Genomic DNA, 15,892 nt, shown 5'->3' with positions numbered 1-15,892 from the left:
ACGGTTAATGTTTTTTGTATAGGGTCAAATGCGAAAGAACTGAAAGTAAGAAAAAGAAGAGGGAAGAGAGTCGATTACATTACACAGCCTATTAAGTTATGGGTCACATTGGTTATCCATTTATGCCTATATGTTGGACAGAGCCTAGGCCCACCAAAGTATTTTAGAAAGGATAACAGCATAAGAGAAATAACAAGCATATTAAGATTGAAACCATCAGGGGTCCCATAATGTGATCCAAGCAAAAAGTCTGGATAAGCAAGGGAAGGGATGATAAATTGGTAATGAGCTGTTTTGACTGAAACTTCTATGAAGACGTGCTAAAATCGCGGGTGGACCGCAAAATAGAAAATTGAAAAGGTGAAGTATGGAACCAGGAATTGTTCAAACGTATCTCAGCAGCCTCCTCTTATGACCGCAAGATGGAAAATAAATACATAGCGAAAATCAGAATGCAAATTACGCAAGCAAATATGTTTCAACGCCCCCAAAAAGTTTACTCTGCCAATTTATGACGTCATGTGTTTAGCCAAAAGAGGAAAGAGCTATCCCGAGCCTTCCACTTCGCCCAACTTACTTATTTAAGTAACCCGAGCATCGGTACAAAATCCCAAGAGACGCCGCATCGTCCCACCTAAGATCGCCATGTCGGCTCCGGAACTCCACATCCTCTTCTTCGCCGTCTTCGTCTTCGCCAGCCTCCTCCTCTCGGCTCTCTGCGACGTCGCCCTGTTCATTTTTGGCGACTCGCTCAACAACGCAGGGATCAACAATTACATAAACACCGTGTCTTCATATGGCGAGATTTTCTTTCACTGTCCCACTGGCAGCTTCACCGACGGTCGTCTTATAGCTGATTTCATTGGTATTACTTCTCCATGCTCTAGCCTTTTCTTCCCCCATAAATGATTGATTGCACACTCAAATTCTTTTCGGGCGATTCAGCTAAATATGCGAAGCTACCACTGATCCCACCATATCTCCAGCTGAAGAACGACGGCTGTGGAATCAATCTGGAGCAGTACAGCATTGTTTAATCCTCATAAACAAGTCAACCGGGTTGCAATTATTGAGAGGATTTTGTTGACCAACGCATTTTATTCTTTATAGCTTAGTCGCCACCTGACTTTTTGTTTGATACAGATCAATAATTCCTTATGAAAATCTATATCTATTATCTCCTAAGATATTGAAGATATTTTCATTTCGGCTGTGAAGTCAAAATATTTTTTTATTATTAGAGTCAAATTAAGTGAACAGGCTTTCACACTCAAGACATATAATATATAATTATCATTTTTTTTATGAGTTTTGTTATAATGAATAAGTAAGGCCACTCGCAATTTATTATTTGTTTTCTGCTCATGTATTCACCACATTCTACTTTGAGCCTATTATAAATTTGACTTTTTTTCATTTTATAAAAATCCTCTACCGCATCTAGGATCCTTTTTGGGCAAAAATCTTATCACAGGGGGGGTTGAAACCCTATGAAGCACGGACAATCTTTAGGAACTTTTGAGTCGTATTGGACATACTTCGACATGTGGTCAACAAGTGTCTAAAAATCCGATACATAGTTAACTCTTGTTAACATACTTTGACATGCATGTCCAGAATTGTGAGAGGCATGATCTGGAATTCCAAGAGGCATGATGCATTTCTAGGGCGGGATTGCAAGTGCGAAGGGAGAGAGAATCATTGAAGAAGGTGATCAAGAGGACCACAATTGTGATGCCGTGATGGAGGGACGGAGGTGAGGCTACGACTACGAAGGAGGGAAGCCTAGAGGCGAGGTGGCCAGCGACTATGAGGCAATCGAGAGAGAGTAGAGATCGAGAGGAAGAGGATCGTGTGAGAAGGACGAGGAGGTGGCTAGGGTTTTTGGGTTTCCAAGATTGCTCTTTTAGTCTTAGGAAGAAGAGTAGGAATAAAATTAAAAATGGGGATACCATGCAAGGACGAGGAGGAGGCGGCGGCGGCTGGGAACCTAAAGTTTGGGTTTTCAAGGTTTCTTTTTAGTTTTAGGAAGAAGAGTAGAAAAATAAATTAAAAATGGGATGCCGTGTAGGAAGGAGGAGGCGGCAAAATTGAAAATGGGGATGCCAGTCCAACTTGATTAGATTTTTCTTTTTTCTTTTCCTTTTTGGAGGAAGGGAAGAATGGAGGGTGATTAAAGAAAGAAAGTCACGGGTGGTGCTGGGGAAGAAACAAGAGGGCAAAATAAATGGGTAGAGCTAAAAAGTGATTTTGGGAAATAAAAGTACTAGATGTTAAATAATGATAAGTTTTGATCACCATAAAAGATCATAGATTTTTTTTTATAAATAAGTTGACTATAGTATCTATTTTTATTAAAGTCAGAAACATGTCTCCAAATATGAGTATGCATTTCCTATAAGTATGTTTTTAATGGATTTATTAATATTTTTAGTGTAAATTCATTTCAAGCTTTATAATAAATATAAAAATATTTATTTAATATACAATATATTCTAGCATCTTGAAAATTTTTATTTTTCGAGAAATGGCGTGTCCCTCTATCTTCTGGTGTTACGTGTCATATATTGGTATGGGTGCTACATAAGCAGGGCGTGAGAGACTATGAAGCACGGACACTCTCCGGGACCCTTCGTGTCGTGTCCGACACTCTGACACGTGTCCGACACGCTCCGACACGCGGTCAACTATTTCCGACACGCTCCGACACGCGAGTCGGAAATTCCGACACGTGACTCCGACACGCACGGGGTTATTTTTATAAATTTTCAAAACTTCTGGGGTCTAAATATAAATATATGAAAAAAATAAAAAAAATATAAAAATAAAAGCTAAACTTCAATCACACACGGGGTCTGGAGAGTGGAGAGTGGAGACTCTGGACTCTTCTCTTCAGTCTTCATGGGAAGTAGCTGTTGGAGGTGAAGGGGCTAGGCGAGGCGCTTCTTATTTGTATATTTTGCATTAACAATTTACGCATTGTGTCGAATCCGAGTATTACATTGATGCTTATTAGGAGAACTGGGATTGCTGAATTGTTGCTTGCAATTATGGTAGAAGGATACACGGACAAGAGTAAGGGAAATTCTGAAACCTAACAATGATCTAGAGATTAAGGCGGAGTTGAATTTGCTAGGCATTATAAAAATGATTTCAAATGGGAAGAGTTCTTATTTGCTGCTTTGCACCAAGTAGGATTTACCTTGAGTGAACGGACTGATTTTTGTCATTTTTATGTATTGAGCGGTCTATTTTGAATAAGTCATCTATGAAGTAAGTGGCATCAAAATTGAAAACCTGAAGGACATATCGGTTTTGATATGATTTTTCTCTATTTTTATTTCCTTTCCACTTTTGATATGATATTAACAAATGTAGGATTATTGTTTTTAGTATAGATTAATTCTAGGCTCTTTTTAATATTATTATTTAGTTATTTATGCATTTTTATATAAAAATATTTATTTAATATTTAACGTGTCGGAATTCTATATTTTTTGAGAAATGACGTGTCGCGTGTTGTGTCGTGTCGCGTGTCGCGTGTCGCGTGTCGGTGCTACATAGGTGAGAGAGCGCGTTGGTTGAGAGGGAGATTGACCATTTTTCTCTTTTGCTCCCCGGAGGAAGGGTTTTCTGGTTTTCTTTTCTTTTTGGGTAAGGAGGAGAGTAAAGTTCTGCAGAGTGTGAGAACCAGAGGGGGAGAGAGTTCTGGCCATTGAAGTGCTCAAGCGGGAGAAATTGCAGAGACCTTCAATTTTCAAGGGGGCAGCTGAAGCTGGTCCGACTGGAGCAAGGTCGTCCAGAGCACCCGTTAGGAGGAGAAAAGCCCGGTGATCTCCCGTAGAGTTTTTCGAACCCCATCGCTGCCCATTTCAGCAAGTCCATTTCACCAAACGAACCAGGTGTTTGAACACTCTCTCCCTCAGGCGTATTCTGTGTACGAGCTGTTTTGTCTTTTCTTTTAATGAAAAAAGCCGAGAATGGGCCATGAAGTTTGAATGACGAAAACACAACAAAACTGGGATAAGATAGGATGCTGCTGAGTAAATTGACCTAGATGTATGTACATCATTTCTCTGTCATACTGATAATCATGGCGAAATCGGATTGGAGGCTGGCTTTTGATGCTGCACACCAACCGTTTGCTCAAATGCCCAAAAGAAGACCGAAATTCTTTTTGGATGTTGGAGCTTGAAATCGATTAGCATCTACGTTCATATTCGTTGAATCTTGTTTGATCATTCGTGTTTTCCTTGTTTTTGTGTGATTTGGTGGAAAAATCTTGCTCGAGTCGGTCGCGTACGGATTTCCCACGCCGGAATACCCCGCCGGAGTTACTTTCCCTCGCTGGCGAGCCTCTGTCCATGGTTCAAGGCTACTCGAGTCAGCCTTTCTCTCTGTCTTCACGTTCTTGTGCCGGTTTCTTTGCTGACTTTGTTTGATAGTAGAAGTTTGAGTTCCGGGTGATGTTCATTTTAATGTTCGGTGGTCGCCGGAATAGCAAATCTGAAAAGGTAGGCACCAGTCGGTGGGAACGACCGGTCGGTGGTGTTGGCCGGCGATGATGTAGGGCGGTAACCGGCGACCAGATGGCGGTGCTGTCGAGTGTTTCTCGACGGCAGAGGCGAGTAGCAGGAGTTCGGCCCCACTGGAGGAGGAGTCCAGAGGTTGAAGGTGATTCTGGAAAGAAGAAGCTGCAGGGGAACAGGACAAAATAGAGAAAAAGACAAAAGAGAAAGTAAATAAAAATAGAAAAATCATTTAAAAAGTAAAAAAAGTGAAAAATATCTTTTTTTTTAAAATCCGACTGGGTCGGATCCGGGTTTGGGTCGGGTCAACGGCCGGATCGGATAAAAGGTCCGGACCCTTTCCCCCAATATAATGATAAATAAAAAAAAAAAAAAAATAATAATAATTAAAAATTCGGGAAAACATTAAAACAATTGAAAAATCAGAAAATTCACAAAAAATTAGAAAATTCGAAAAATCATTAAATTTTTTTTAGAAAATTCAGAAAATCATTAAAAATCCAGAAAATAACAAAAAAAAAAAAAAAAAGACAAATCAGTAAAAATTCAGAAAATTCTTAAAAAAATTCACAAAAAATTAGAAACCCTTAGAAATTAAAACCTAAAATTGGACAAAATTTTAGAGTTTTAGAATAGGGTTCTTTGTTTTGGATTGTCTTTTCTTTTTAGGGACAATATTAGGATGCTTGTATTTTTTCTTTTGTGAATATAATTGATTGCGCAATTCTATACTTCGAATATTACTATCCTGCTCCAAAATGGTTAGGACGAACCTTAGATCTCTTTTGGATAGGTTGCCACGACGTTAGTTAGCACGCAATTAAATAGGTACTGAAGGGGCGTTAGTTATTCGACCAAAAAAAAGGGGCGTTAGTTAGACTAACGTAATTAAGTCATTGAGTAAATAGTGAGATATCCTCCTGTATTTTACTTGATTTCTAGCCAATCGAAAAAGTTAGCGATGACTCCTTAGTCAAATTTTGCATAAGCTTAATTGATTAAAATTTTAAACACTTGATATCGTACGAGATATGGGCTTAAGAGAACCCAATAAGAAAGCGTGCTGGGATTTTTTCTCCTAATGGATTTTTTTCTCCTAATGGAATCCATCAGAAACTTGGACCAACGCAATTTTTTTTTAGGATTGTTTTTACATTTCCTCATTTTCTGACATTTGATTCACTAAGAAAAATGATTGAAACAACAAATTTTTCTAGTCAATGAAAAATCTATATTTAAATTTAAAAATTTGATCGACTAAAAAAATATAGAAAATTGATGGTCAATTTCTAAAAATATAACTAGACATTGATGTTTGGATCTGAAACTTGACACTTGGGCACAAAAATCCCAACGCTAGTTCCCGAATCTTGGGTGTCCAAGACCAAGTCTTCAATGCATAGACTTGGTCCATCGAGGCTAGGCCTAGGACCTTGATGCCCATGCTTAGATCCCTAACACCTACATCTGGGTCCATCAAGGTTGAGCTTGAAACCTCGCTAGCTAAGCCCTAGCCCTTGATGCCCTTGCACATGAGCCTAGGTCCACCAAGATTGAGAGTGGGATCTTGGTACTTGAGCTCGAATCCTCAAAACTTGGGCTCGGATCCACAAAGGCTACAACCAAGTTCACAAAGGCTATTCTCAAGTCGATTGAGGCCAGGTTTGGGGCCTTACTGGACATGTTTAGGTTTATCGAGGTTGCGCCCAAGATCCTAGTGCCCGTGCCTTCATCCTGGCACTTGGGTTGAGATCCCTCTAGTGCTTGTACTCGATTTCCCCGAGTCCTCGATTGCCCATACACGAGTTACTAGCATCTAAATAGTATGTGTTTATTTAAAAAAAATCAAATAAGATTTTTCATACCAAATGATGGAATATATTTTAGTTTATTTTCAGGTTTAAACCAAATATCATAAAATATTATTATTATCTTGTAAATTAACTTTCTACAAAATAATTTCCAGAAAAATTAATTTTTTCATGAAACAAATTGAGCCTTAGCAAATGCAACACTTTTGAAATTGTTCATGTATAAAGATACGATTTACATCCTCCAATCGGGACAGGTTTGAGGTAATTCACACTCATTGAAGTAGATAAGGCTTTGATCAAAATAAAAAAAAAAGTAGATAAGGCGAGTGCTGTAGTGCGTCCAAAAGAACAAGGTCTGTGTTTAATTGTTAATTTTTGGTAAATCATGAACATCGCTGTCATATGAAAATGTTAGAAACCCAAAGTAAGTCCCCATTTGTCTTAAACTTTCAATATTCCCAATGATGACTTTCACCCAAAGCCCTTTGAGAATGATTGCCAAATGCCTCAAATTTTTTTCAAGAGAAAATGTTGAATTAAACACACCTTAAATTAGTTAGAGACTTGTCTCCTCGACGAAAATCCTTCTTGCGCCTAAGTGTCGAGCAAGCCGGCCAACGTGGGAATAAAAGTCAAAACAGATCGCCGTCCTTCGACTTGTCCAAACGCACCTCCCCACGTTTATCCAATGTATCTCCCAAGTTCGTAAGTCCTGTTCAATGCACCGACAGAAGACTTCATAGCAAATACTTTTTATCACCATATTTTCCTATATATTAGGAGTGTAAGTGATTCGGTTCGATTTGATTTTTTTGGAAAGCCGAACTAAATTAAATTGATAGGGAAATTTATTGAACTGAATCGAAATTCGATCCGAACCGTAATGGAACTGAATTAAAATTCCGGTTCGGTTCGGTTCGGCTTTTCGTTTTTACTTTTGGTTTTGTTTTATTTGTTTCCTCCATTTGCCCCTTTCAATAATTTTTTTCAAAAAAAAAAAATCGATTTTTAAAGTTATTTTTATTCCTTTTCTTATTCTTCTTCTTCATTGGCCGGTCGGTCGTTGGCCATATCGGCAACCGGCTAGAGGCGAGCTAGAGCCTCATCATAAGCCGGTCACCGGCTACTGGCCAATGAAAAAAAAAAGAAGAAGAAAAAGAAAAAAAAAGAAAGAGAAGGAAAAAAAAAAGAATTTTTTTTTTTTTGGACTTTATCGGTTTGGTTTGATTAATCGAACCGATAAAAACCGAATCAGTTAAAAAAGTTTCAGCTTTTAATGAGAACTGAACTTAAAAAACCCAAACTTTCGGTTCAGTTTGGTTTGGTTGTTAGTTCAGTTTTTGATATCCCTGAGTGTATATGTAGCCACCTAAAGAGGACGAACATCATCCAACACAGGTCATCATGTCGACTCCGACTCTCCACATCATTCTCTTCACTGTTCTTGCAAGCCTCTTCGTCTCCACTTGCTGCGACGATCAGTCTCGGGAAGATGTTGCTCTCTTCATCTTGGGGGACTCCATTAATGACGCAGGGACCAACAACTACATAAACACCACTGCCGGCTTCAGAGCAAATTTTCCTCCTTATGGGGAGACGTTCTTCCGCTATCCCACTGGGAGATTCTCGGATGGTCGTCTTATCGTCGATTTTATTGGTAACTTCTTTGCCGGGTAACTTGGGCACAAATTCTATTTATTTCCTCATATTACTGCTTAATATGTTTGCTGTTCTATTCTGTTTTTGTTTTTCTTTGGTTATTGTTGGAAGATACGCAATATCTTCTAGATACCATCGGGATCAATTAATCGGATCAATTAATATCAGATCCGATTCATGGATTATTTGGTCGGATCAATTAATATCAGATCCGATTCATAGATTATTTGGTTTCCTTTTTTCTTATACATGATTTGTATTATATATCCTTGATTGTACATTGAGATGAATATACAGAAAATATAGAAAATTTCCCCTACGCTCTCTTCTCTTTCTTGCCTTCGTCTTCTTTCATGGTATCAGAGCACAGCCGTGCTTATGTTTTTTTTGCTTCCGCTCTTTTCTTTTCTTTGATTGGCTACCCGCAAGGACAGACTAACCTGCAAAACAGCGTTAGCACTCCGGCGTGGCAATTAGTAACTTGAATTTGATTTTCTCAACCAACGAAGGAAGAAAAAGATCTTACCACCGCCATGGCCGATGAGCAAATACCTACCTCTGGAGAGCAGCAAATACCTACCTCGAGGGAGCAGGATCTCATGCGGAATGCAGCTGGTGGAGTTCAAAATCAGCCTATTACAGGGCCATTGATTCAGTGGCAACCCAACCCGGGGCAACCTACTTCGGGTTTTCCATTCCAGTGGGTGCCAATGCCGATGTATTATGGGAACAACCCAATTTTTTCTTTTCCAGGAACTCAGGCGCGTAGAGATGATGGCCCACCAGCCACAAATGGGGCGGGCACAACAGAAGGATTCAGGTCGTCTTATGCGGATACAGACCCCAATGGGGTTGGCGAATCAAACACAGGGGCGTCAGGCGGGTCACACCCGGGTCAAAATTCGGGCCAAAACTCAAATCCCTACCCGGGAGCACCACCCGGTTTCCTGCCGTTCCCGTTCGCGCCCACCATGGGTCGTCTAGAACCTAGCGACGCACTGTACATCTCCACCGCTGATGGACCGGAGTTGCGGCTCATCAGCCACCTTCTCACGGGACCAGAAAATTACTCAAGCTGGTCACGGGATTTTCGCCGAGCCCTTGTCACAAAGGACAAGGACGGCTTCATCGACGGCAGCATACCCATCCCGACCGATGAAAAATTGGCACGACAGTGGAGAAAATGTAACCAGTTAGTGAGAACTTGGGTAGGAAATTGTATAAGCCCTGAAATTGCCGCTGGCTTACCTCCAACAGAAGACTCGAAGACTATTTGGGAAAGCATTAAAGAAATGTACAGGAAGCTCGATCGAGCGAAGATCTTCTCTCTGCACCAAGCCCTCACAGAACTGAAGCAAGGAAAGATGACCATCACGGCATGCTTCAACAAGCTTTCAGCTCTGTGGAACGAGCTGGAAGCAGCCGAGGAGAAACTAGACGGGCCTGAGGAAACGCTTCGACAATACAAAAACATGAAAGACCGAGAAAAGGCCACTCGGTTTCTCTTGATCTTAAATGACTCTTACCTTGGTTTCGGGTCGCGAGATATTAGCGATGGAGCTGCACCGCCCCTTGGCCGGATCTTCCGGTTGGCGGTGCGGGAGAAAGTCGCGTCTTACCTCATCGGAGACCAAAGGAGTCGAAAGCATCGCACTGGCGGCGAGGGGAGAAAGGGTTTCGAAAACCCTAGACAGAGAGGAGAAAGGAGAAAGACGTGCGGCGCTGGGGTTCCCCACGGATTCGCACGTTTATAAGGGTTCTGGTCTCGACGGCCAGGATCGCTTCTCATCATCCGACGGTCCCAGAGGCGCCCGCGATCTTCAGATGATGAACGGCCGAGATGGGCGTGATCTTCAAAACTCGAACGGCCGAGATGGTTCAGCATCAAAGGGATCCAACGGTGGTTATTTTTCGAAGAATTATGGGCAGAATTCAAAAAATAAAGGGAAATTGTATTGTGAATTTTGCAAAAGGCCCCACCACACAATCGAAAATTGCTGGAAAATACATGGTCGACTTGGAGAAAAAAGGGGGAAAGAATCATCAGTAGCAGCTGCTTATCAAATTAATGGATCAGCAGATTTCACTCAACCCATCAATTATGGGCAATATCAGCAATTGTTACAAACCCTTCAAAAAATGGAGATCCCCAACAAAGGAGGCAGCTTCACAGGTATTTCTCATAGTCTGATAAATATGATATCGAGAAGTGCTTGGATTGTTGATTCTGGAGCCAGCGATCATATTGCATGTGACAAAAGTCTATTTTCCATTATTCATGAAAAATTGGATAATCCCATTACTGTCCAATTACCAAATGGAAACACCACTCGTGTCACCATAACAGGAACAGTCCAGCTTAGTCCTAAGATTATCCTAAAAAATGTTCTCTATGTACCAGGTTTTCAATTTAACCTGATTTCCGTGTCTAGAGCATGTAAGGACAATTCATGTCATGTTTTTTTCAATGCTGATTCCTGTATTTTTCAGGACCGTTCGGCGGCAAGCGATGGGTTGGGGTAGCCTCTATGAAGGTTTATTTTTTGGAAAAATTCATTCAAAGAACTTAGTGTTTCGATATCCTTTGTAATAAAAAATCATTGTGTAATTTGACCACCAATGATGAAAATTGTCTCTGCATTCCAGAATGGGTCATAGTTCTTCATTCCCCTATCCTCAATGTCATGTTTGTCCGCTTGCAAAGCAATCACGTGTTCCCTTTCCCATAAGCAAAAGTCGTACAAACAGTATTTTCTCATTACTTCATATTGATGTATGGGGACCATATCATACCCCAAACCATGATGGGTCTCGATTCTTTCTCACAATTGTGGACGATCATTCTAGAGCCACATGGATTTTCCTCATGCAATCTAAGAGTCAAGTTTCATCGAACTTGAAAGTTTTTCTTTCTCTGGCAAAGAATCAATTTGGGAAATCTGTGCAACGAATCCGGACTGACAATGGCACAGAATTTTTTAATCATGAATGTGCTGCACTATTCTCTTCTTAAGGGATTTTGCATGAGAGTACATGTACTTATACACCACAGCAGAATGGCGTGGTAGAACGGAAGCATCGTCATTTATTGGATGTTGCACGAGCTTTGAAGTTTCAAGCTTCAATTCCAGACAAATTTTGGGGTGATTGTGTATTAACTGCAGCATACTTGATCAACCGCACACCAACTAAGGTACTCAATGGACGTACTCCTTTTGAATTACTTTTTGGCAAGACACCTCAGTTAAGTCATTTGAAGGTCTTTGGTTGTTTATGCTATGCTACAATAGTAGGCCCTAGAGATAAGATGGGTCCTCGTGCCCGCCGCTGCATATTCATGGGATACCCTACTCTTCAAAAGGGATATCGAGTGTTTGATCCATTAACAGAAGAGTTTTCTGTAAGCAGAGACGTCATGTTCCAGGAATTTGTTTTTCCTTTTGCTACTGAAGACTCCACAGTTGATAAGATACACTCTTCTGTTACCCATATCGAGGAGGTCTCCAATCATCCGGAATATGCTTTCTTTCCTTTCTCCGAATATACAAGCAACTCTCCGGAATTTCCATCCCCTGATGAAGTGACTCCTCATATGGAAGTAACGGCTCAAGACACCAATGAGGGGAATACAAATGAATTTTCTCAGTCACAAACTCCAGCAGACCAATCATCTCCAAAGGATGATCGGCCGAGACGTTCCGGCCGAGCTACACGCCCGCCAACTTGGACCCAAGATTACATATGTGGTGCATGGAATCCGCCAGGTACTCGATTTCCAATCTCTTCCTATGTATCTTTTGATCAATTATCTCCGGAACATCGTTGTTGCATCACTCGCATATCTGAAGAGCGAGAACCATCCACTTATGATGAAGCATGCACGATCCGCGATGGCGAAAAGCTATGGAGGCGGGAACTCCAAGCTTTAGTGGACAATCAGACATGGGAAATTGTCCCATTACCGCCTCATAGAAAGGCAATTGGCTGCAAATGGGTATACAAGACTAAGTATCGTGCAGATGGATCAGTAGAAAGATACAAAGCACGATTGGTTGCCAAGGGTTTCACACAACGCGAGGGTTTCGACTATCACGAAACTTTCTCACCTGTGGCCAAAGATGTTACCGTTCATTCTTTTCTTTCTGTGGCGGCATTTCAAGATTGGCCCTTACACCAGATGGATGTTCACAATGCTTTTTTGCATGGAGATTTACATGAAGAAATTTACATGGACATGCCACCGGGCTTACGGAGACAGGGGGAGAATAGAGTATGTCGTCTTCGCAAATCCCTGTATGGCCTTAAACAAGCCTCCAGACAATGGTACGCAAAATTTGCAGACTCTCTGATAACTGCTGGTTTTCATCAATCCAAATATGATTATGCTGTTTTTACATGGACCAAAGATACGTCGTCTATCTATTTAATGATATATGTAGACGATATACTTATTATGGGCAATGATGAAGTAGCTGTCAAAAACTTCAAAGAATATTTGCATTCTGCTTTTCATATAAAGGATTTGGGTCAACCCAAATATTTCCTTGGAATTGAGATTGCACGATCAGACCGGGGGATCTCACTCAGCCAAAGAAAATTTGCCTTGGAAATCATATCAGAAACAGGCCTATCAGGATGCAAACCAGCCGTTATTCCAATTGAGCAAAATGTTAAGCTCACTACAGCAGATTATGATGCTGGAATATCTCAAGAAGATGATCATGTCCTCAGCGATCCTTTGAGTTATCAGAAGCTTGTTGGAAAACTCATATATCTGACTATGACCAGACCAGACATAAGTTATGCAGTGCAGACACTCAGTCAATTCATGCACAAGCCACAGCAGTCGCATATGAATGCAGCTTTGAAGGTAGTGAAATATTTGAAGAAATGTCATGGTCTTGGGATTCTTCTTTCCAGAAAAAGTGATATGAGTATGACTGCATATTGTGATGCGGATTATGCGACGTGTCCAATGAGCAGAAGATCTGTCACCGGTTTCTGCATTAAATTGGGGAATTCTTTACTTTCATGGAAGACAAAGAAGCAACCAACTGTCTCATTATCTTCAGCAGAAGCAGAATATCGAGCCATGGCAAAGACCACATGTGAAATAGTCTGGTTGCGAGGCCTACTTCAGGACCTTGGGATACGAGTTAGAGGACCTACTAAATTATTCTGCGATAATGATGCAGCTCTCAAACTTGCGTTGAATCCCATTGTTCATGAGAGAACAAAGCACATAGAAGTGGATTGCCATTTCACTCGAGAGAAAATCCAACAAGGAGTGATTGAAACACAGGGAATTGGAACAAGAAGAACAGCCAGCAGATATCTTCACCAAACCCTTATGTCAGAGACAGCATGCGTATCTGTTGAGCAAGCTAGGTGTCTTGGATATCTACAAGCCACCAGCTTGAGGGGGAGTGTTGGAAGATACGCAATATCTTCTAGATACCATCGGGATCAATTAATCGGATCAATTAATATCAGATCCGATTCATGGATTATTTGGTCGGATCAATTAATATCAGATCCGATTCATAGATTATTTGGTTTCCTTTTTTCTTATACATGATTTGTATTATATATCCTTGATTGTACATTGAGATGAATATACAGAAAATATAGAAAATTTCCCCTACGCTCTCTTCTCTTTCTTGCCTTCGTCTTCTTTCTATGCAGCTGAATATGCAAATCTACCGCTGATTCCACCATATCTCCAAATGAAAGATGATGAATTCATGGGAGGGGCGAATTTTGCGTCCGCTGGAGCTGGTGCTTTGGTCGACACTTATGAAGGATTTGTACGTTCTTTATTTATGTCTTTTGGCTCGAAGCTTTATTTAACATAAATTTGTACACTTTTTGAGTCTGCAAGAAACCTCGGAAATGAGCAAGCTCATGTTTTCAATTTATCAGGTGGTGGATTTGAAGACGCAGCTGAAGCAGCTTGAACAACTAGAGAAGAAGCTGAGGAAAGAGATGGGGAGCGAGAAGACGAAGAAGATAATTAAGGAGGGTGTTTACTTAATTAGCATCGGAACCAATGATTACACGAAGCCTCTACTTAATCCTGCTCTGTGTCAGTCCATTTCCATGGAAGATTACGTGGGGATGGTGATTGGGAACATCACCTCTGTGCTCAAGGTTAGAAGCAACAAGAATTCCATTATCCACGCACTCTCGACAAAGTACTTTCTAGTTTCACTTAAAGATAAATTTTTATACACCTCGTGTTTTCTTGCAATCTCTGGCGCAGATGGACACGATTCTGTAGCTCTATGTAAATAAGCCCAATTTATATCGACAAACTCGATAGTGAAACGAATTCAAATTACATGATCTTTAAGCATGCTCAATAGAGATATATTGCATTGACATGGCTAAACATGAGTGCTTAATCCGAGCTGACAGGTGAGTACAAGATGCCGACCCTTAAGTACATTCTAAATGTAATTCTTTCTCCTTTTTTCCATATGCCATGATTTGATATCCAATTAAGATCTCTTATATTACTTAGTTGTTCTTATATGGCTCCATGTGTAGCACAAGCATAGAATTGTGCAAGTATATTGGTGTCTTTTTATTCGATGTTAAGTTGGCATCTGAACGTATCTCAACCTGTTCATCTTTCCGAGAAATCTTAAAGGTTTACTCCACTATATGCACGCACTATTTAGTGTGTATTTGCAAGGAACCTTGTTCTGGCCTCGTGATAATTAGACTTGCTAAACCTCTGTTAATTGTTATGGCATTTCAGGGGGATAATATGGCTTTCTGATTCTTTTCCAGGGAATATATGAGGTAGGAGGAAGAAAATTTGCAATGATTGGAGTGGGGCAAATTGGGTGTGCGCCAAGCGGGAGACGATTGACCAGAAATGGTTCTTGCTCAGGCGAAGCCAATAAGATCGCACAGCTTCACAACGTTGCGCTTACTTCAATTCTTGCAAAACTGGAGACGCAACTCCAAGGATTCGAGTACTCCTACTTCGACTTCTACACTTCAGGGAGTGAGAGAATCCAATACCCATCAAAATACGGTAAGTTGTTTGTGCTGTGGGCACTTATCTTAAGCATCAATACTTCTACACTAGTTGTGGATTTTGTGCCTTTTACATTGCTCATGTCTTGGATAGAAGTCCTCATTTTCGATATATGAAATCGATTCAGGTTTTAAGGAAGCAAAAAGTGCGTGTTGTGGTTCGGGTCCTTATAGGGCAAATTCGACTTGTGGAGGCCAAAGAGGAGTGAAGGAATATTCATTATGCCGTCATCCTGAGAAGTACGTGTTCTTTGATTCTGGCCATTCAAGTGAGCGGGCTAACCGACAATATGCACAGTTGATGTGGAATGGGAGTGTGAGTGTAATCAGACCTCGCAACCTGAAAGAATTGTTGAAGCATGAGGGTACTTGAATTTTTTCTTCCTTCCTTGAAATTGTAGGTAAAGAATCACATCCCACTTGAACGTTATATTATGAATAACGAGGGATGATGTTGGATTTGACTATACAGTTGCCCTTCTGTTAAAGAACAAGGATGTTCAAATGAGCCCTAGTATTGCCGAAACATCGACAAAACTTGAATTACTTAAATGTTTCAGGATAAGTTTGAATAAATGAGATTCATTATCGCTTTGGTTATGTGCTTTCAACTACGATTTTAGGGCTGCAACACAATGCATTTTATTAAGATGAGGTCAAATGTGAAAGAACAAATAAGAAAAAGAATAGGGAAGAAAGTTGATTACATTATACAGCCCATTAAGTTATGGGTCACATTGGTTATCCATTCATTCCTATGTGTTGAAGCAAGTCTAGGCCTACGATATTTGTAAAAATAAAGTTATATTACCTATTTTAGCCAACAAAAAATGCAATATCTAT

At 40.5% G+C, this 15,892-nt stretch overlaps 2 protein-coding genes across 2 annotated transcripts; both read left to right on the top strand.

Annotated features, from left to right (window-relative positions):
• The first annotated feature begins 645 nt into the window (after positions 1 to 645).
• LOC104428927 (GDSL esterase/lipase 5-like) lies at positions 646 to 1,037 on the top strand. Its single transcript, XM_010041847.3, has 2 exons — positions 646 to 865; positions 946 to 1,037. Exons 1-2 carry the CDS (start codon positions 646 to 648, stop codon positions 1,035 to 1,037), a joined length of 312 nt encoding a protein of 103 aa, XP_010040149.1.
• Positions 1,038 to 7,747: 6,710 nt separating this feature from the next.
• LOC104428926 (GDSL esterase/lipase 5) lies at positions 7,748 to 15,426 on the top strand. Its single transcript, XM_010041846.3, has 5 exons — positions 7,748 to 8,000; positions 13,688 to 13,809; positions 13,925 to 14,152; positions 14,798 to 15,047; positions 15,178 to 15,426. Exons 1-5 carry the CDS (start codon positions 7,748 to 7,750, stop codon positions 15,420 to 15,422), a joined length of 1,098 nt encoding a protein of 365 aa, XP_010040148.2. The 3' UTR covers positions 15,423 to 15,426.
• The last annotated feature ends 466 nt before the right edge of the window (positions 15,427 to 15,892 follow it).

This window comes from Eucalyptus grandis, chromosome 9, assembly GCF_016545825.1.
Source record: "Eucalyptus grandis isolate ANBG69807.140 chromosome 9, ASM1654582v1, whole genome shotgun sequence".
Classification (NCBI taxonomy): Eukaryota; Viridiplantae; Streptophyta; class Magnoliopsida; order Myrtales; family Myrtaceae; genus Eucalyptus; species Eucalyptus grandis.
The sequence above is the reverse complement of the archived record's forward strand: the minus strand, read 5'-3'. Positions and strand labels throughout refer to the sequence as shown.

Coding starts and splice junctions, on each gene's coding strand:
- LOC104428926 (XM_010041846.3), top strand. CDS start 7,748: ATGTCGACTCCGACTCTCCACATCATTCTCTTCACTGTTCTTGCAAGC. Junction 8,001..13,687: donor TCTTATCGTCGATTTTATTG/GTAACTTCTTTG, acceptor CTTTCTATGCAG/CTGAATATGCAAATCTACCG. Junction 13,810..13,924: donor TCGACACTTATGAAGGATTT/GTACGTTCTTTA, acceptor TCAATTTATCAG/GTGGTGGATTTGAAGACGCA.
- LOC104428927 (XM_010041847.3), top strand. CDS start 646: ATGTCGGCTCCGGAACTCCACATCCTCTTCTTCGCCGTCTTCGTCTTC. Junction 866..945: donor TCTTATAGCTGATTTCATTG/GTATTACTTCTC, acceptor CGGGCGATTCAG/CTAAATATGCGAAGCTACCA.